The sequence below is a fragment of the Euprymna scolopes genome, chromosome 14 (genome assembly GCF_053919585.1).
Source record: "Euprymna scolopes isolate OS-2025 chromosome 14, ASM5391958v1, whole genome shotgun sequence".
Taxonomy (NCBI): Eukaryota; Metazoa; Mollusca; class Cephalopoda; order Sepiida; family Sepiolidae; genus Euprymna; species Euprymna scolopes.
Window position 1 is genome coordinate 25,500,044 of NC_136495.1, and position 22,339 is coordinate 25,522,382.

Here is a 22,339-nt window from a genome sequence, read left to right on the forward strand (position 1 = left end):
ATGTTTCTAACAATAGACAATTGCTTCCTGAAATTGCTGCCAAAGTGTCTGGCAAGATTTCTGGCAAATGGTTCCATTTTTTCATTCTGTAAATTGTTCGCCAGGATAAGGAAGGGGGAAGGTATCTTGCCCTCGTCCCCAACCCCCTAAATGAAAAAGAATGGTTTGTCAGCAAAGGAATCGGTGTGGTTTTGGCTTGGATTTCCATTGTGCATTTCTACTTAGATTGAATGGAAAAGAAAGCGACACATACTCTTCAATTTCCTCAAGGTTATCTAATATATAAACGGCTATATGTCTGTCTCCATATTTCCAAACTCTATCTCCTCCGAAACTAAAAGTTGTAGAGCAGAGCTAGGGGCCTCAATCATTGGATTTTTTGCAGGCCGTTCATTTATGGGTCTTTAGCCGTTCATTTATGGGTCTTTAGCCGGTTGAAATTGTTCTTAAGGGGTCAAAAATGGGTCAAAATTGAAAAATCGTTAAACATTTTGTATATTCATCTTTGCTTATTTTTAATTTTTAATTTTTAATTGATTTATATGCGTGTCAGGTTTGAATGCTGAAGTTTCGGTTTCAATTCTAGCTGATGTCACCTAAATACTTTTGTTTTAATTTAGAAATCACAACCCATTAATTATTATTATACAACTTAATTATAACTATATAATATTTTATGCCCGGGCAAAGCCGGGCGCCTGCGCTCCCTCATTAGTATTTTGTGTTTGTGTGTGTGTGTGTGTATATATATATATATATATATATATATATATATATATATATATATAATGTTAATATCTACCTATATACACAAACACACATATATATACTAGCAGGCTGCCTGGCGTTGCCCAGTCATAAAATATGCATATATATTCTATTTTAATTAATGCAGAATTCTTATTTATTATAAACAAAATACTGTAGGTATTTACATAACATTAAATTCCTTTTAAAAATAATGAAGTAAAAAAAAAAACAAAAACAAACTGAAGGAAACTGAAACATATGTAGGCTAGTATAATGTTTTTTCTAAACAGTTCACTTCTTGTAAGTAAATAAAATACTCAAGCTGAGATCAGAACAAAAGACTAAAGATAGTAATTCAAGCACGATAACCATTAGGCAAGCTTTAGATAATTTTTAAAAAGTATTTTCAAACAAACTTATACTTAACATTAGGAAGCTGTTATGTTTCACGACTATGCATGTTGTGAAACAGTTGAAGACAGATAAAAATCTAATCACCCCTACGTACCAAATTTTCATTTTTGACTCCTTAGCAGCCCCTTTTTGCCGGATTAAAACCAATTAAAAAGTTTTCCACATATCTAAATATACTATATACCAAATTTCAAGTCTGTAGATAAAAAATTTGTTGAGTATATAGGTTGAGAAGTATCCCTACACACACACACTCTCACTTTTATAGATATACTAAACTGGATTATTACTAGTATTATTATTTAATGTGTTTAAATTTTATAAAGAAATGTTATATTTTGTGTTGATCTTCAGTATTTACTTCTACTGTGGTCAATATATGAGTAGAGCTATATAGTAAGTTATGAAAATATATTAAAATTAAGCTTCAGAGAATAGCTCAATAAGTTCACAAGTTACTACATCTATCTATATAAAGTAGTAGCGTTCATGTGTGTGTGTCTGTGTGTACAACTACTAATCACCAAAGAAATATAAAGGCCATATGTGTGTACAACTCTCCTGGTCAAGAAATATTAATGTCCATATTAGGATACTTTTGTCAAAGGAGACATTATATTGTATACGGACTTTCATTATATAGCATTCTTTAAACCACTTTTTCATTACTGAGTTACGGTCATTAACATATCACATTAAATGCAATCTATTTAAATAATTACCTCGATGACATTACTTATTCAACACAATAGCTTTGTTTCAACTGTACTAATTAAAATTTTTTTTAATTATTTAGTTTATTTAAATTTCAAGTTATGTTTGATTTAATTTATTCTATGTGAAATCTAAAACCGTTTTATTTTCAAACCAAACCAAAAACCAGAAAACCAAAAGGGGAAATAACTGTGATAGCTTAATTAAAAAATTGTTTTAAACGGAGCACGTTTTAAAATATTTCCTGTTTTTGTTTTCATTTCGAAGCTGAATTATTTTTTAATTTTAATTCGGAGGAAATTTTTTTTCACTTATTCTTACTTTTTAAGTAACCTTTTTTATTTGTTAGAGAAAAATAATTAAAACTAATTTTCTCATTTACTTGCATCCTCACGAGGGCAGAGTTAGTCACAGACACATGTGAACAAAATCCATCATCCCCTGCTCTTTTTGTTTTTTGTTTTAAAATTTAATCGGTGTTACCCAGGATTTATTATAATAATTATACCACAGCAAATGTGTTTAATTGCCTGTGAAACAGATTTTCTTTATAATTTATTTAATATCTTAAATTAAAAATGGTCAATTTTTACGACGTCACCCAACGTCGTTTAACTTCTAAAAAAAAAATGGTCAATGTAAAGTTTCTTTCCAACTCCTCAAAAAACTTGAAAATGACGACTTTTAATGGTTTTCAATGGTGTTGAAAACGAATATCACATTCGAATTTGGGGCATATAAGTAGTTTTCATGATAGGAAAAATTACTTTTTCAAAAAGTGGGAGATCACTTTCCTATATAAATTTAACATAAAATGGGCACCCACTTTCTAACCACCTGATAATTTCTTCATATCATAGAACAAATTTAACTGTGATATTCGTTTTCAGCACCACTGAAAACCGGCGCGACTAAGATATTCGTTTATTTATTATAATTTAGGATGTAAATAATGCTGTCAGTAAGCTTACATGAGCAGTTTACAAAAATATATTTTTGTTTTTCATTTTGTTTTTTTGAGGTGGGTATTTAATTATAGAATTTGTATAGATTTTACCAGGTGCTTCTGTAGTTTACTTAACCGCCTCCTAATGTAAACAGAATTTTTGTGAAATGTTAAACTGCAGAGGCACCTGTTCACGACTATACAAGTTGTATAATGAAAAAAGAACGAAAAACAAAAGTATGCTTTTGTAAACTTACTAACAGCATCCTAAATAATTTCTTCATATCATAGAACAAATTTAACTGTGATATTCGTTTTCAGCACCACCGAATATCACAGTTAAATTTGTTTTATGATATGAAGAAATTACTAGGTGGCAAGAAAGTGGGTGCTCATTTTACGTTAAATTTATATAGGAAAGTGATCCCCCACTTTTTGGAAAAGTAATTTCTTCATATCATGAAAACTACTTATCTGCCCCAAATTTAAACATAATATTCATTTTCAGCACCACCGAAAACCATTAAAAGTCGTCATTTTGAAGTTTTGTAGGGGGGGATTGGAAAGAAACTAGACATTGACCAAAACAATTAAGACCTGGTTTTTTGTGGCCTAATACGTTTAAGCAGTCTTTATAAATAATATGGAAGAAGAAATTTTGAAAAAAAAATAATATTTTAGCATGGAGAATAACTTTTCTATATAAATTTAACGTAAAATGAGAACCAAATTTTGGCCAAAAAGCGTTCAACTAGACATGTCATCTCTAGCATTTTCAAGTTTGCCGATCAAGGGGGGGATAAAATATGACAAATACAAAATTTTTTAGTTTTTTTTGTGGTGGGGGGGGGCAAGAATTACATTTGAAACATAAAATAATGATAAATTTAAATAAATTTTTATGAAACCATTATGTACTTTCACCTAACAATTTTATAAACAGAACGAACCCCAAAATAGGACAAATTAAATTTTTTTTGAGGGAGCGGGAGGGGATGATTACATTAGAAATATAAAATGACGAAAAATGTCATTTAATTGTTTTTGGAATTAATTTTTGGTAGATCTTCTTTTTCTTTTTTTTGCCATTGCACAGGCATTCACTGCTATTTTTATTGAAACAAAAGTTGTAATGATTTATTTTTAATTATCTTTTCTTGGGGGGGGGTATTTCCAGTGCTCAATATCCGGAGAATAGTTTCTTCTCTCTGTAGCCCTTCTGCCGAAATATCTGGTGGAGAGGGTATCACATACTTCTTTTTTTGGGCGATTACATTTACATGTTTTCATCCGTTCTTTTATTTTTTTTGTGAGGGTATCCACGTTGCCCATGATAAAAATAATTAGTATACCAGTGTGTTTCAAATAGAACTTCATGTCAACCCAGGCAACGCTGGGTAGCCATGCTAGTATATAATGAAATAAGAATTACAATTAAGTTTACAAAGATAATACGAAATAGCAAACAAAATATATTATAAACATTAAAGACTTAATATTTGTACAGTAATCCTAACCAGATGTAAAAGCTCAATAAAGCCAAATAAAATCCGATTCCGCATTTTTCTAATTCCTGCCTTCTGACGAGAAGGAAAGTATTTCTTTCGAAACTCTGCGGATTAAGGACGATCCACTTAATTTGTGTCTCCTTTTTGAAAATTAAATATGTTTTTAACTCTTGTTAAAATGTTTTAACATGTTTTATTAATTCTTTGTACGTATATATATATATATATATATATATATATATATATATTATTATTATTATTATTATTATTTACTACAATAATTATTAAATACCTACAGACACTAGTGTTTCATCCTTTTGGGAATCATCAGTATAGGGTGTCATGATTAACGCCAGTCTATATATATATATATATATATATATATATATATATATATATATATATATATATAGTAAAAGATGGTCACACTTTTTGAAGACACTTTTTAAAAGTAAAATTTAATTGAGAAATGTTTGAAAACTTTGAAGTGTCAAATACAATGATAAAATCATTGTTATTGTTTTTTATTTTGTAAATCCTATATTTCACTAATAAAAAAAGCAATAATCAATGATTTTATCATTGTATTCGACACTTCAAAGTTTTAAAAAATTTCTCAATTATATATATATATATATATATATATATATATATATACTCTCAGTATACAGTTCAGTTATAAGAATGATTAAATAAGGTGATGAAAAAAATAAAATATTTAAAAAAAGTTAAATAAGTCATTTACTCGGTATCCTGATGCTTTTAAATCATATCAAATCAACCAAAGTAGATTAATAGAAAATATCCAGAACTACATGAGTAATGTATAATATATATAAAAATGTATATATCTGAACAATACATATAGAATGATATGTAAAAAAAAAAATGTATACATTTATATAAAATAAAATACACATCAAGTGCGCTTGAAAGCCAAATCACAACGTAATATTAGGAAAATAAACAAATATTTTACTTGTTCGAAATTTATCACAAATATATTTCAGAGGTATACTCCATCTTCAGTGTCTTGTTTTATTTCTGTTTTTTTCCTTTTCTTCTTCCTTGCCATGTTGTAAACTTGGAGAAAGAAGTCTGTTTGTAAACATCTGCATGCTATATCTAGCGGCTGTATTTTGAAATGTTTGAATTGTGCGTAGGATGAGACCTTCAACTTTACAACATGGCAAGGAAGAAGAAAAGGAAAAAGAAAGAAATAAAACGTTTCTATATGAACTCTCATCCTTGACATACATTTATATTATTTTTAATCTTTTTTATACATATTTTTATATATTTCTTATATATTTTTATTAACTAATAATTATAGAGATGGTACGAGTAAATAAGAATGTAAATATATAAAAATAAAAACAAAGAAATGTAGTAGAATGGATTCAACCAAAAAAAAATATAAAAACAGTATTTTGCAATTAGATATTAATACATGAATTCGTGGAAAAAAAGATACGGAAGACACAGGTAAAAAATAGATCCAGTATGGAAAATAATTTCGTTCATGCATTTTAAAGGAGGTGGTGTTTGATCAACACTGCTGTAGAGCCATGATTTAATATACTGTTTTGTTTTTAAATCCCTGAAACAGTGTTTCACGGTAAACAACTGATTATCCCTTTAAAAACATTGGTACTATTGTTTGTTCATGTAAGTAAAACAGCAATATGGTAGATTGACTTACTGACAAAATAATGTTTATGTTTTAAAGGTTTTAAAGAAACATATATATATATATATATATATATATATATATATATATATATATATATATATGCATATATATATATATAGCAAATTATAAATATATATATTCATAACTTACTATAAATATACATACTAGTTGTACCCTGCCACACGTTGCTGTGGCTCAAATTCGCGCAATGGAAAAAGTTCCAAAATGAGGAAATGCATGTTTCTTATAGGTTTAATTTTCCATTTCGTATGGATACAGTTTTTGTTGTTCCATTTTCGTAGCTGATATAGAGATTTTATTGGCTAGGTGACTCTTGAACATGGAACATAAATTGTCCATGTGAAAAAACAGTCAGTGAATAGCTGTAAGCCACACAATTGTAAAGTTTGTTCCCTTAGCTGTTGATGGTTATTGCAAACGACAATAAAATTGGAAAGTGCAGTTTTCTAAAGTGTAATGGTGTATCCGATGTAATCATAGGAATGTGTGGAATGAAGATATATTCACATGTGAAAGGTCCTGTTAAGATTGTTGTTTCTATGATATTGTTTGTTAATTTTTTTACTGCAAGCCATGTGCCATTGCAAAGCTTGGATTGGTTTATATTTCACAACATGAAAATTAGTACGTCAATTTTCAATTGCAGTACATGTGGTGGCATCCCTGGCAAATCTAGCTGTTGGATAATTAACCACTTTATCTGCTTCCACAACAGCGTCGATGGATTTGTATTTGACTACCTCACTTGAAATTTTATGTTGAATAATAGCGTTAAGTTCATAGACGTTTTTGTATTGAACTGCAAAAATAGCTCGTTCAGTCAGTCAAGTGGAATTCATATAATTAATTTGAATATCTGGAAAAAACTTTTTAACCAACTCTTTTTTTGATGTAATAAAATTACAGAAGTTAAGGGCAAAATTCTTTGATTCTTAACTCGGATCAGCCGGCACATTTTTCATACCCAATTTCCCACAAGTGATGCAAAAATTTCTGTGCAGATCGAGCAGTCTGCAACTGGACGTGCATATTTTGAGTTAAGTTTAATGTCTTCACATGGCACCAAAAAGTAGAGTATTTGAGGGAAGCATTTATTTCATCTGCTGATGTTGATTGAGGAATTGCAGGTAAAATTTGCCTGAAATCTCCTGCAAGCAATATTACTGCATTCTCAAATGGTCTGACATTGCCACGCAAATCTTGCAAGGATCGACCAAGAGCCTCAAGTGATTTTTTGCGTGCCATTGTGCATTCATCCCAAACAATAAGTTTGCATTTTTGCGATATTTTTCCTCATACTGGATGTTTTAGAGATCTTGAACATGAGATTATTGAAAAATTGAATGTTTAATAGTAGTTTCAAAGTAGAATAAGTAGTTTTTCTACTTGGTAGCATATTTCACATGCAACAAGGGCTAAGGCTATATCATTTTGTCACCGAATGACTGCCAAAATCAATTTAATTAGAAAGGTTTTACCAGTTACTCCTGGTGCCGTTCAAGGTAGCAGCAATTTTCAAATAACTTCTAATCTGACAGTAAGTAAATTAGGTGACTAAAATAGGATAAGGGATTAGACATGGACAGATAGAGAGGAAGATATATAGATAGAAAAGAGAAAGTGAGAGGAAAATAGAGAAAGAGAAGCAGATAGAGAGAGATAGAGGGACTGAGAGGGGGAAGTTAGAAACAGAGAGGGAGCGAGACAGAGAAAAGGAGAGAAGAGGGAGAGAGAGAAGGAGTTAGAGAGAGAAAGGGGCTCAAAGAGAGATGGAGAGGGTGATATAGAGAGAAAGAGAGGGAGAGATGGATGGACAGAGATATTAAGAGAGGAAGACAGAGAGCAGTAGAGAAACAGAGAGTGAACTACATTTCACCGTTTTTTTCATCGATCAGTAGAGGAGAAATCCTTTGAGACTGAGGCAATTTTTATTTTTGTTACTATCCAGAGTTCCCTTTTTTTTTTCAGGAGCTAGATTTTCCTCGCATTAGAAACCAACCGAGTTATCTGTACTTTCACCTAACAATTTAATAAATAAAAAGATATTTTAAAACTTGAATTTCACGCGAAAATACTATTTTCAAAAATAGCACGGTACCATAAGTGCATAAGCGCTATTTTATTTTAAATATTTGTTTTCCAAAGGAATGAAACAGGAATCCACGATGAATTAAATTTTAAGTGTTGTGTAATTATTTTCTCAGCGTTCGGCTTTCACCGGTGCATGACGTCAAAAGCCGGATAAAGCCGAGCATCGCTGATGTAATAATAACAAACCTATATGAAAGAAATTATAAAGTAAAATTTTAAATGTAGAAACAAAACATCAACAAAAAAAACACAATAAAAACAAAAAACCTACCGTTCATTTGTATTTCTTATTAAATGTTTGTAGAAAATGTCAATTTTTTGCAATAAATAATAGTAACGTTGTTAATTTTATGACATACTCCAGCATATTATAAACACCCCAACAACCTCATGTAAGGACTTTTGAGGTTTGGGGGGTGTTTAATCCGAAACTTTAAAATGACGACTTTTAATGGTTTTCGGTGGTGCTGAAAATGAATATTACATTTAAATTTGGAGCAGATAAGTAGTTTTCATGATATGAAGAAATTACTTTTTCAAAAAGTGGGGGATCACTTTCCTATATAAATTTGACGTAAAATGAGCACCCACTTTCTTGTCACATAGTAATTTCTTCATATCATAAAACAAATTTAACTGTGATATTCGTTTTCAGCACCCCCGAAAATTGGCGCTGTTTTTTTTGTTTTTTTTTACTAAGAGATGCGTTCATTTTTTCATCTCATAATTTAGGATGCTAATTATGTTGTTAGTAAGTTTACAAAAGCATACTTTTGTTTTTCGTACTTTTTTCATTATACAACTTGTATAGTTGTTAACAGGTGCCTCTGCAGTTTAACATTTCACAAAAATTCTGTTTACATTAGGAGGCGGTTAAGTAAACTACAGAAGCACCTGGTAAAATCTATACAAATTCTATAATTAAATACCCACCTAAAAAAAATGAAAAACAAAAATATCTTTTTGTAAACTGCTCGTGTAAGCTTACTGACAGCATTATTTACATCCTAAATTATGAAAAATAAACTATCTCTTAGTAAAAAACCAGCGCCGGTTTTCGGTGGTGCTGAAAACGAATATCACAGTTAAATTTGTTTTATGATATGAAGAAATTATTAGGTGGTTAGAAAGTGGGTGCTCATTTTATGTTAAATTTATATAGGAAAGTGATCCTCACTTTTTGAAAAAGAAATTTTTCATATCAGGAAAACTACTTATCTGCCCCAAATTTAAATGTGATATTTGTAGCACTATCAAAAATCATTAAAAGTCGTCATTTTCAAGTTTTTTGAGGAGTTGGAAAGAAACTTGACATTGACATTTTTTTCTAGGAGTTAAATGACGCTGGGTCATGTTGTAAAAATTGACCATTTTTAATTTAAGATATTAAATAAATTATAAAGAAAATCTGTTTCACAGGCAATTAAACACATTTGCTGTGGTATAATTATTATAATAAATCCTGGGTAACACCGATTAAATTTTAAAACAAAAAACAAAAAGAGCAGGGGATGATGGATTTTGTTCACATGTGTCTGTGATTAACTCTGCCCTCGTGAGGATGCAAGTAAATGAGGAAATTAGTTTTAAATATTTTTCTCTAACAAATAAAAAAGGTTACTTAAAAAGTAAGAATAATGAAGAAAATATTTCCTCCGAATTAAAATAAAAAAATAATTCAGCTTAGAATAATATTTCGAAATGAAAACAAAAATAGGAAATATTTAATAACGTGCTCCGTTTAAAACAATTTTTCAATTAAGCTATCACAGTTATTTCCCCTTTTGGTTTTCTGGTTTTTGGTTTGGTTTGAAAATAAAACGGTTTTAGATTTCACATAGAATAAATTAAATCAAACATAACTTGAAATTTAAATAAACTAAATAATTAAAATTTTTTGAATTAGTACAGTTGAAACAAAGCTATTATGTCGAGTAAGTAATGTCATCGAGGTAATTATTTAAATAGATTGCATTTAATGTGATATGTTAATGACCGTAACTCAGTAATAAAAAAGTGGTTTAAAGAATGCTATATAATGAAAGTCCGTATACAATATAATGTCTCCTTTGACAAAAGTATCCTAATATGGACATTAATATTTCTTGACCAGGAGAGGTGTACACACATATGGCCTTTATATTTCTTTGGTGATTTGTAGTTGTACACAGACACACACACATGAACGCTACTACTTTATATATGTGTATATATATATATATATATATATATATGAGGTAGTTGCTTGCCAAAAAATATATATATATATATTTGAGGTAGTTGCTTGCCAAACTGCACTGTACTGTTAGAGCTTCTAATCTTTGCGCTATATAGCTGTTGCTATGTGGGCAGTGAATTAACAATGTTGTGACATTGTCTAAATACCTAAGCTCAATTTGTTTACACAAAGAGCATCGCTTCATATACTAATGATAATTTGTATATCACTTCCCAAATGCTCAACCTTAGATACGGAGCATTATATATATATATCTATACTATACAAAATTTAATTTTTTTTATTCTCGGTTATCAAACTCTCATTTATAAATCTGGTTTTGATAAAGCTCATATCTATTAGTGAACATATCTGTGTGTGTGTCTGTGTATATTTTACTATGCAATAACTCTGTCAATTTTCAGTCTACAGACTCAAAATTTGATATACAGGGTACTGAGATTTGGGAAAATCTTTGTAATCTGTTTTCGGCCAGAAATTTAAGAGGTCAAAGTTAAACTATTTGACCTTTGAGAACTCTACCATCTCCTCCGACAATTTTGAGTCTAAACACTTGAAATTTTAGATATAGGTTCCTTGGACATGGATCTAATTTAATTTATTTGAGCATAAAACAATAAATGTTAAGGGGTCATAATAGGGGTCAAAGTTGTAAAAAATTGACGGCGTTTTTTTTTTTTTGCTCAACATACACATCCAAACACAAGGGCAACGCCGGACTGAAATGCTAGTATATGGTTATATATATATATATATATATATATATATATATATATATATATATATATATATATATGTGTATATATATATATACTTCTTCTCTAGTCTGAAAACTCTCTTATATCCGAGTTACACTGTATATATATTCATAACTTACTATATATATATATATATATATATATATATATACTAGACTACCCGTGACCCGTTGGGTCAGTATGTTATATTAGCTATGGAATTAATGTATGAGCATGACACTTGTGACGTAAAGAAAATAGTTTTTTGTGGCATAACAGAAACATTTCTATGAAAGTATATTAAAATGAAAAAAGAATATAGATAGATTTCTATGAGTCGCTCTGTTTTTAATTGTTTATTTAAAAAAAAAACAAAAAAACTTACAGCCATTGAATTATAAGTGGTTTGCCATACTTATAGGTAAATGTGAACTGAACAGATACCATAATACTTAAAGTTAAATTCAAATTTTGATATATCTTTTAATTTAAACACGAAAAAAAGAAACAGGTGGAACGCTGAAAACGTATACAGTAAAACAATACGTTTTATTGTTGTGTTGATTATTTATTTGTAACGCAAATTAAAAAAAAACATTTTCGGGGTAATTTATTTATGTTGGTAGTGTAGAATAAAATGTATGAATGTTTTTAGAAAGGTGTATTAAAAAATAGAGAATAAATTAAAAAAAAAAAGGAAGGCGCTGGATAAATCGGCGTTGTAAATTGTTCTTATGGTTGTCAACAGGTTAAAGTAGATTTATTTGTAAGAAAATTGTTTTAAAATAACTTAAACATAATACAAAAATGAATGATGTAAAAAAAAGATGCAGAAAGTATTAACAATTGTTTATTGGATAATTTAAGTGCAAAAAAAAACACAATTGGGATGCTGAAAACGTACACAGTAAAACAATATGTTTTATTGTTGCGTTTATTACTTATTTGTAACGCAATTTTAAAAAAACATATTTTTGGAGTTATCTATTTATGTTGGTAATGTAGAAGAAAATATATGAATGTTTTTAAGAAAGGTGTATTAAAAAATGGAGAATACATTTTTAAAAAAAAAGGAAGGCAATGAGTAAATGTTTATGTACGCATGCGCAACCGGAAGTCGTAAACCGGGTGTTGGGTTACAACACCCATTACAAGGTCATTTGAGTTTTATAATTATATAGATACAAGGTTATGAAAAGGTATATAATGTGAAAGTGTATGACTATATATATAGTGATCCATATATATATATATGTGATTCATATACAGTACTGTGTCAGTGCGGCTAGACAAGCAACTACCTCAAGCCCGGATCGAAACCTGATCACCCAAACAACAGTCGGAGCTTCTAACCATTGCACTATATGGCTGCTGCTATGTGGGCAGTGAATTAACAATGTTTTGACATTGACCTAATACCTAAGCTCAATTTGTTTACACAAAGAGCATCGTTTCATATGCTAATGGTAATTTGTATATCACTTCCCAAAATCTGGTTTTGGTCAAGCACAACATGACTTAATGACACAAACAAATATGTAAATGTATACTAGTTTTTAACGATAAAAGTTACATTGACTGAAATGTTGTGGATACAACAATTAAGATGAGAATTTTGTTGCGAAACCCTCCAGCATTATTTTGGTAAAAATCGGATCGGCAGAGTCTTGGCCACTTTCGAGGATGGCTTGTTCTCTGACATTCTGAGATATAGTTCTGTACAATTCTAGGAGGTCCACCCTCCCAAGCTTTACCTTCTCACCCTTTGAGAAGGGGTTCATTCATTGCTAATCACCTGAGGCGCTCCAACTAGGGGAGGGGGGGCTGATGGAGCTGCCTAAGCAATTTTTTTGTTAGGCAGAGTGCTCTTTTCCTACAGAGCTAGCTTCAAATCTTGCTTTCCTGTCCTTTTGTTACATCTTCTCGTCGTAGGAAGGAGATAAATATTTATTAATTCGCATCTGAATTATTACGAAACATAAAATGTACATTTTTTTGTAAACAATGCTTAATTGTTATTGCTTTCTTCTTTTCATTTGGCAGGTAACAGATATAATGCTTCAAGAGAAGTTGTATCCTCATTGGGCTCATAACATCAGGAAATGGTGGAAAGAAGGATATCATCGTATAGTTCTCTTTTGGACAATGATGAGTGCTACCACCTTTGTGGTCGTGTTCATTATAGCTACCGACTACATCAATTGGGACCGCCTCAACCATGGCTTCCTTCCTTCAAATGAACTAACTAGGTCATTTGGAGCTTCCTTCATCCTGGTTATGGACATTCTTATTGTTACACAGGTGGGTTTGCTAACACGTGCATACTTCTTACTTTGGTTTGTTAGGAATTTGCATTATTATTGACAGTTTTTGGGCTGATCTAAAACAAGATACGTAATGAAAATTGGGAGATAAAATGGCTTAAACAAGTTTTCTGTGTTCATGGTTGCATATAACTTTGTGCAAGGTTTGTGAAAAACTAATGAATCAATTTTCATAAAAATCAAAAGATGAACAGAAATTTTAGGAAGTAAACAAAAAAAAAAGTAAAAATCTGATCATCTCTCCTCTGATCTTGAGCACGTGGTGCAATGGGGAAAGAGGTGGCTGGTTAATTTTCATGCATATAAGACCAAACTTCTATCTTTCCATCATCAACGCTCTGATCCCTCGTCTGGCATCAATTGAAATGAATAGCTCTCATCTTGAGAAGGCTCCATGTTTTGATAAACTTCTGGGCTTGATATTTACTCCTGATCTAAGATGGAACTCATACATCAAATCCGTTGCCAGGGCTGCTGAGAAAACGGTGGGATCGTTCTACCATTCCAGTAGATATCTCACTGCTAACGCAATTCTCTACATGTATAAAAGCCAAGTGCGCCCAAGGATGGCGTAATGTTGCCACATCTGGGCAAGAGCTGCTAGAAGCAGCTTATCCTGCCTTGGCAGAGTTCAAAATAGACTTCGTAGCTTAGTGGGGGATGCCCTTTTTTCTTCCCTGGAACCTCTTCCTCACAAGAGACATCGCAAGCCTGTCTCTGCTGTATCGTTATTTTCATGGCAAGTGTTTCTCTGAGCTCCAATCTATGGTTCCCTCCTGGCTTAACTTTCACATAAAACACTTGTCTAGTTGAAACCACTATCAATAATTTCCGCCACTCTTTATCTGTGCCTAAACCTAAACGTAGATTCCATGAACGAATCTTCTTTCTTAGAACGGCACGCCTATGGAACTCTCTTCCGTTTTCCTGCTTTCCAACTAACTACAATATGGTTGTCTTAAAGTCCAATGTGAACAAATTCTTGATGAGCCATCCCCTTAAGTAATCCAATTTACCAAATTTCCACTATTAATGATGACGGGCATGTTCCTCTTGACCACTGTACACTAATTGACTCTTATCCTCGAGTGGCCTCTGGGCCTTGATAAGTTTTGACTTCTTTATAAAAAATAGATAAAATAAGTTTATCAGCTGAACAAAGGTATAAGAAATTGCTCAGAAAGTTGAAATAGGATTGCTAATCAAGGTGTGGCAGTGATTGGGACAAAGGAGGTCAATATGTTAACTTACGTCAGTTTTAGGCACATGACAGTTTACGACAGTTAGGGACAGTTTACAGACAGTTGGTTTTACAATGGCTAAGGACAGTTCTTTGAGCTAAGCACAGTTTCCACTTGGACATAGTTTGAACCAGAGCTTAAGAGTATTGGAAAATTGAGATGAATTGACATCAACTAACAAACACGGACTCGACAGAACATAGACCTTGATGTGGTAGTGAATTTTGCAACAGTTTATGACAGTTGATATTACAGAGTTTACAGGCAGTCTTGAGTTTACAACAGTTGAAGACAACTTTTTGAGCTTAGGATAGTTTTCAGTTGAACACAGTTGATCGAGACAGTTTTAGGAAATCGAGATGAGTTGACATGAACTGACAAACACGGCTTTGATAGAATGTACATGTAGACCTTGGTGTGTAGAAGGTTGATGATGTCACACAATGTATCAGTTTATGTTTTTTGTGTTTTATTTTATTTTTTTTATAGTTGCGAACCCATGCACGTTCCCCCTGGCAGCTGCCAATGTGAGAGATGATGACTTGGCCAGAAGAGAAGACAAAGAAGAAAACCACGGCAACAACATTGGAGTCGGTGTTTGTTGTCGAGCGGGGGAGCACACATGGTATCACACTAAATAATGGATGATGACAAATGTTACATATTAGGGATGCTATGCCAATACCAATTTAGTTAGCTTATGTAGATTTTGATAAGGGTCACTCTTAGTGCATATGACAATAACCCAAATCTGCAGAACACTCCTTCACTCCTAATATAAAATGGAACACATACATCAAATCTGTTGTTAAGATCTGTGGAAAAATGATTGGATCATTCTACCTCTGCAGTAGGTATCTCACTGCCGATGCAATCCTCTATCTGTATAAGAGCCAAGTACATCCTGAAATGGAGTACCGTTACTGCATCTGGGCAGGAGCTGCTTGGCGTGCCCTATCTTGCCTTGATAGAGTTCAAAACTGGCTTCAAAACCTAGTAGGTGATGTCATTTTCTCTGCCCTGTAACCTCTTTCCTACAGAAGAGACGTTGCGAGACTGTCTCTGTTCTATCATTATTTTCATGGCAAGTAGTTGTCTGAGGTCCAGTCTATGGTTCCCCTTGCTAAACCTTCATAAAAAAACACTTGACTAGCTACAACTACTATCAACTATTTCCCCCACTCTCTATAAATGCCTAAATCTAAATGCAGCTTCCATGAACAAAGCTTCTTTCCTAGAATTGCCCGCCTGTAGAACACTTTCACTGGCCTGTTTCCCAGCCAATTACAATATGGTAGCCTTCAAGTCCAATGTAAACAAGTTCTTGTGGAGCAGTCCCCTTAAATAATCAAAATTCTACCCAATCTACACCATTAACAATTACTACACTACCACCTTACATTCATTAACCCTTATCCTCAAGTAGCCATCAAGCCTTGATAAGTAGTTGCTCTCTTATAAAAAAATGTTTTTAAATCAGTCTGTTTGTTGAAACCATATAACAAAGGTCATCAATAATGGGAATTTGTGGAAGCACATATGAAACACACCATTGATAATGCTGTAAAAAATGTGCAAAATATTATCTCAATGTCTCTGTCAATATGTCACCCATTTCAGTTAAAAAATTAATTAATTAGCTAGGAGAACATTAGTCTCTTTCTCTTGGGTCAATTCTCTCTAAAATTAAAACCTTTAAAAACTCTCAGCAAATGTCTCCTTGTGTCTTACCTGCAAGAAAAGAAGCTTTATTTGCACAGCAACTACTAGACGGAACTGATGATAAAAAAAATGAAATTTACACAAAAAAATGAAGTGAATATAAAAGAAGTTGGAATAAAAATGACTCACATATAAATGCCTTCTGCCTACATATAAAGAGCATTTTTATTATTGACAATGTTACACAAAACCATAAATCCTTTCCGATTTATAACAAATAAATTTTTTTCAAGATTTATGTTAAGATATATTTTCTTTTCAGGATTGGGATTTTCCTCATTTCATAAATAACTTGGAAATCAAACTTCCTGGAATGAATCGGCCAGAATTTCGATTCTACGCTCCCAAATTTATACGGAAGGATAATTGGCATATTCATATTACTGGTAAGTAATTTATTTGCCTTTTTAATTTTTTATTTTCTCGGAAAATAAATGGTTGATATTAAATTTCTGTAATCACTCTCTCTCTAAATTTTTCACAATATCATACATCAATTAATAAATACATCAATTACCCAAATTTCAGTTTGAAGTATTTTAAAGGTGTTTTGGGGGGTATAATATGGTCACAACATTCTATTTAAAATCCAAGTATTTCAGATTTGCATTAAATTTGATCCATAATTAAGCCAGATTCCCTGAATTTAAAATTGAATGTCTTCCTAAAATCAAAGTTATGATGTGCAGTTTTCATTTGACAACAATGCTCTGATGACTGGAGTTTTTTGTTCACCTAGAATTTCTTTGCTTCAAAACTGACAATTTATTACAATAAAGGGTAGAAGGCTAAAATTGTCGCCCTAAAGCCCTACAGCTTTATTTTAAAACTTTTACTGAAAAAATCAATTCAGGTAACTTGATTATGTAGTAGAGCTGACATCTATTCAATGTAGCCGCCATCAGCCTCAATCACCGCTTTGATGGTCCGGAACTGGGAGCATGCCTTTTTCATAAGTGCTGGTGGGAGCATGGCAAATACTCGGCGGATGGTCGTGATCAGGCTTGCTTTGGTGTTGTGGGAAGTGATATTGATAATGTTCTCGACATATGAATAGCGGGTTCAGGTTGGGAGAGGAAGGGAGATAGTGAGACAAGGGTAAAGAGTTGTAGCACTCTTTTTTTTTTTTTTTTTTTTTTTTTACAGTGATCACCACTTATCAAGGCCCGGAAGCCACTCAGGGATAAGGGTTATTGCAAGTACATTACATTAGTGTGGAGATTTGATGAAGTGTTTACTTAAGGGGGCGGTTCATTAGGAATTTATTAACATTGGACTTGAAGACATCCAAGTTGTAGTCCGGTGGGAAGCAGGCAGACGGAACAGAGTTCCACAGGCGTGCAGTTCTAAGAAAGAAGCTTTGTTCATGGAATCCGTGTTTTGATCCAGGCACAGATATAGAGTGGGGGAAATTTTTCACAGTGGATTCAGCTAGACGGGTGTTTTTCGTGAAAGATTGGCGAGGGGGGACCAGGATAGGCTGTTTTTAGCAGCTCCTGCCCAGATATGGCAACAGTATTCCATCCTTGGACGTACTTGGCTTTTATATAGATAGAGAATTGCATCAGTAGTGAGATACCTTCTGGAGCGGTAGAAGGATCCCACCATCTTTCCAACGACCTTGGCAACAGACTTTATGTACGTGTTCCATTTCAGATCAGGAGTAAAGGTCACACCCAGAAACTTGTCAAAACACGGGGCCTCACCCAGACGAGAGCTATTCATCACAATTGATGCCAGACGGAGATCAGAGCGTTGATGATGTAAGGATAGGAGTTTGGTTTTGGATGCATTAAAGGTAACCAGCCACATCTTCCCCCACTGAACCACGCGGTCGAGATCAGAGGAGAGAGAATCAGAGAGAACTTTGTCATTTACAGCCTTTGATGTGTTGCCGTAGATGGTTGTGTCATCAGCATAGATGTCAACGAATGATTTAAGTATGTGTTTAGGGAGGTCATTGATGTAGATCAGGAAGAGAGTTGGGCCCAGGATTGACCCCTGAGGGACTCCAGCATTTATATTGCAGGCCTCTGATTTTTGTCCATCTACCACTACTCTTATGAGCCTATCGGAGAGAAATGATTTAATGATTGAGAAAACATTTCCAGTTATACCGTAGCTGGAAATCTTGTGAAGTAGACCCTTATGCCATACCTTGTCGAAGGCCTTTGATATGTCAAGAGCAATTGCCCTAGAAAGGAAGCCTTTGTCAAGAGATTCACTAATCCTGTGGGATATAACCGTCAGCACATCTGCGGTAGATCTTGCAGAGCGGAAACCATATTGTGTGTCACTAAGAAGGTTATTCCTGCTGAGGTGGTTGACTATTTCTCTATTTAATATGGATTCCAGCAACTTACTCATAACACACAGGAGACTTATTGGTCTGTACTGAGAGGGAGATGACTTATCACCTGAATTCTTAAATACAGGGCAAACTGATGAGGTCTTCCAGGGAGTCGGAAAGCACTTCTCCTTCTGAATTCAAGCCTGGGTCCCTTTGGACATGGGCTGGGGCCGAGTCTTGCTGCCACATACAGGGTCTGCCAGCAGTCTAATTGCACCAGGAGATCACCACACTCTTCAGCACATCCAGGTATACTTTAGTGTTGATTTTCAAGCTGACTTTGCAGATGTGAGGTGGCATGATACGACCCTCACTTGAAACCATACCAAAAGCCATAACCGTGGATCGTCCAATGTGTTGAGCTGTGCCCTCAAGCATTAAAACATCCGGATTTGCATTTTGAGGGTGCTGGCAATGGTCCTGTTGTCATAACTTGGATCATAAGAGAGCATGAGTTGTACAGTGGCGCATCTCTGATCTCGCTCATTGAACATTGTGTCACTTTCAGACATGATAGAAGGCTTCTATCACTCTTGGGATTTGTACACAAATGGCCAATTAGTAGATGGTCTGCAACAAAAAAAGAAAACCTGTTTTGATTAAATGGAAATGGAATCATGTCATCTTTTCTAGGGCGACAATTTTATCATTCCACTCTGTATTACATAACTTTGATCTGTCAATTTGTGTGTGTGTGTAAATTATTTCCACAGCCAAACAACGTCGCAGCACACAAGAGCCATGACAGCCAACAAACTGGAAGTCCAAGACTCAAGTTTTGTGTTAGTTAATAGACTTTCTTGTGTATGACGCGTTTGCTCAGGTGGCAGAGTGCTCGCCGCACATGCAAGATGCTTGGGTTTTTAATCTCTGGTTTGGATATGTCTAACTGATGAGCCCAGATTGGGCAAAACTCAAGTCTTGGACTTCCAGATTTGTTGGCTGTTATTGCTCTTGTATGCTGCGACGTTGTTTGATTGTGGAAATAATTATATAATCTCTCACATTCTGAAAATTGTATATGTATATGTGTATGGATATAAGTGTGTGTATGTGTGTAAAAAGATATCAGAAAAAAAATGAATAAATCATCAAAAATGAAAGCTTTGTCAATTTCGTTTAGATCAACAAACGTTTTCAGAAAAAAATGAAAATTTTAAATTTATTAAAATAATGACTAAAAAAAGAAAATGCAATGACAGGATGTTTGAAAAATTAATAGAATTATGCAACATGCGTGATAAGGACATTAACATAAGAAAGGCGGAGGAAGAAAGAAAATGAGAAATGAATAACAAAAATAAAACATGAGTGAAATATAATGAAAAGTTTAACCAGGATCAGATTTTATTTTTATGAATCCACTGTCAAAAACTTTCCCCACTCTTTATCTATGCCTAAATCAAAAACGTAGATTCCATGAACAAAGCTTCTTTCTTAGAACTGCACGCCTATGGAACTCTGTTCCGTCTACCTGCTTCCCACCTGACTACAACCTGGATGTCTTCAAGTCCAACGTAAACAAATTCCTGATGAACCGCCCCCCCCTTAAGTAGACACTTTATTAAATCTCCACACTAACGTACTATACTTACAATAACCCTTATCCCTGAGTGGCTTCCAGGCCTTGAGAAGTGGTGATCACCTTGTAAAAAAAAAAAAAAATGAAGTGGTGAAGTATATTGCATTGTTTGCTAGATGTTTGCTATACGAAGAAGGTTTATGTTAGATGATAATCAGAGAAAGATTACAGCACTTTTGATGCATTTGTGGCATAGAAGAGAAAAGTCAATCTTGAGGAGGGTGCAGTTTATAAAGTCAAAATTCTAGGTAAAGTGTTTCTGTAGTGGGATTATTGTGTTTCAGTTTTCCTGTTATTCTTTAATTTCTTTTCCAATTTTCATGTTTTTTATCATATGCACTGCATAATTCTTTTTATTTTTCAAATCGTTATGCATTTCCCAGGTTAGAGTCTCGGTTAGTATCATATGTAATATTATATTATTTATCTGTGCCTAAACCTAAGCATAGATTCCATGAGCAAAGCTTCTTTCTTAGAACTGCACGCCTATGGAATTGTCTTCCGTTTTTCTGCTTTCCAGCTGACTACAATATGGTTGTTGTCAAGTCTAACGTAAACAAGTTCTTGATGAGCCGTTCCATATAAGTTGACAAATTTACCGAATCTCCATTACTAACGGTTACTATATTGTCCAATTTCTACTGTACACTCTTTAACCCTTATCCTCGAGTGGCCTCTTGACCTTGATAAGTGGTGATGCTTATGTAAAAAAAAAAAAAGTTTACTTTAACAGCAACCATAATCTTGTCAGGTAGATATTTTTCTTACTATTCATTTATGTTAATTCTTTTAATGCTTATAAAAAGATTATTTTCATTGTGTGAAATGTCAAAAAAGTTTAGTTTTTTTAAATGGTAGCAAAAATGCTTTCATCATATTTCTGAATTTTTGAGATGAGGTTTGATTATTTGGATTATTAAGACTACTGTTCTCCTCTTGAGTGTTATTTTTACATTTAGATCAATGTAGTCTCCTACCATCTTCAGTTGTATCTTGTCGAACTCGGAACTATTTGTATAGAACTCGGAACTATTTGTATAGAACTCGGAACTATTTGTATAGAACTCGGAAATCTTTGTATAGAACTTGGAAATCTTTGTATAGAACATGGGAATCCTTGTATAGAACTTGGAAACCTTTCTATAAACTTGGAAATCTTTGTATAGAACTTGGAAATCTTTGTATAGAACTCGGGAATCCTTGTATAGAACTCGGGAATCCTTGTATAGAACTTGGAAATCTTTGTATAGAATTTGGAAATCTTTCTATAGAACTTGGAAATCTTTGTATAGAACTCGGGAATCTTTGTATAGAACTCGGGAATCTTTGTATAGAACTCGGGAATCTTTGTATAGAACTCGGGAATCTTTGTATAGAACTCGGGAATCTTTGTATAGAACTTGGAAATCTTTCTATAGAACTCGGGAAATCTTTCTATAGAACTCGGGAATCTTTCTGTTGAACTTGGGAATCTACAGAGATTTTTGAATGAAACCCTTTATTTAATCCATGGCGTCAGCTATGGCTACAATTGTATATGAGTGTTACCAGCACTGAGAATTGAACCATCATCCTCCAGACGAGTGTAACTTTTACAGCTTAATTATACCTAGTACTTTATCCACTATGCCATGGATCTTTGCAGCTCGTACAAATTCACGAGTTCGACCAGATACACCTGAAGAAGGTCGGAGGCTACATCGGCCGAAACATTGTGATAGTAACACTCAAAATGAGAACAGTAGTTCAAAGAATACAAATAATACAACTACTTCCATTATGTTAATATGCAAATTGTACATGTGTATGCACTTATATTAATGTTATATATATATAAGTGAGTATATGTGTGAGTGTGTGTGTGTGTCCTAACACACACACACCTTTCCTCAACCAATTTTTGTATCTACAGACATGAAATTTGGTATTCAGACATGTGGACAATTTTTTAATCAGTTTCCTCAGGTAAAAAGGTCTGCTAAGGGGTTAAATTTGAATGAATTGGTA

At 33.1% G+C, this 22,339-nt stretch overlaps 1 protein-coding gene across 2 annotated transcripts in view; it reads left to right on the forward strand.

The window, feature by feature from the left end:
- LOC145292919 (transmembrane protein 117-like) overlaps positions 1-22,339 on the forward strand; it is a 418,600-nt gene that overhangs the window by 382,701 nt on the left and 13,560 nt on the right. For both annotated transcript variants that reach the window (XM_080139082.1, XM_080139083.1), the window contains 2 exons: positions 13,157-13,414; positions 16,663-16,786. In XM_080139082.1, the coding sequence (XP_079995208.1) occupies positions 13,157-13,414; positions 16,663-16,786 (382 nt within the window). The remainder of the gene's footprint in view (positions 1-13,156; positions 13,415-16,662; positions 16,787-22,339) is intronic.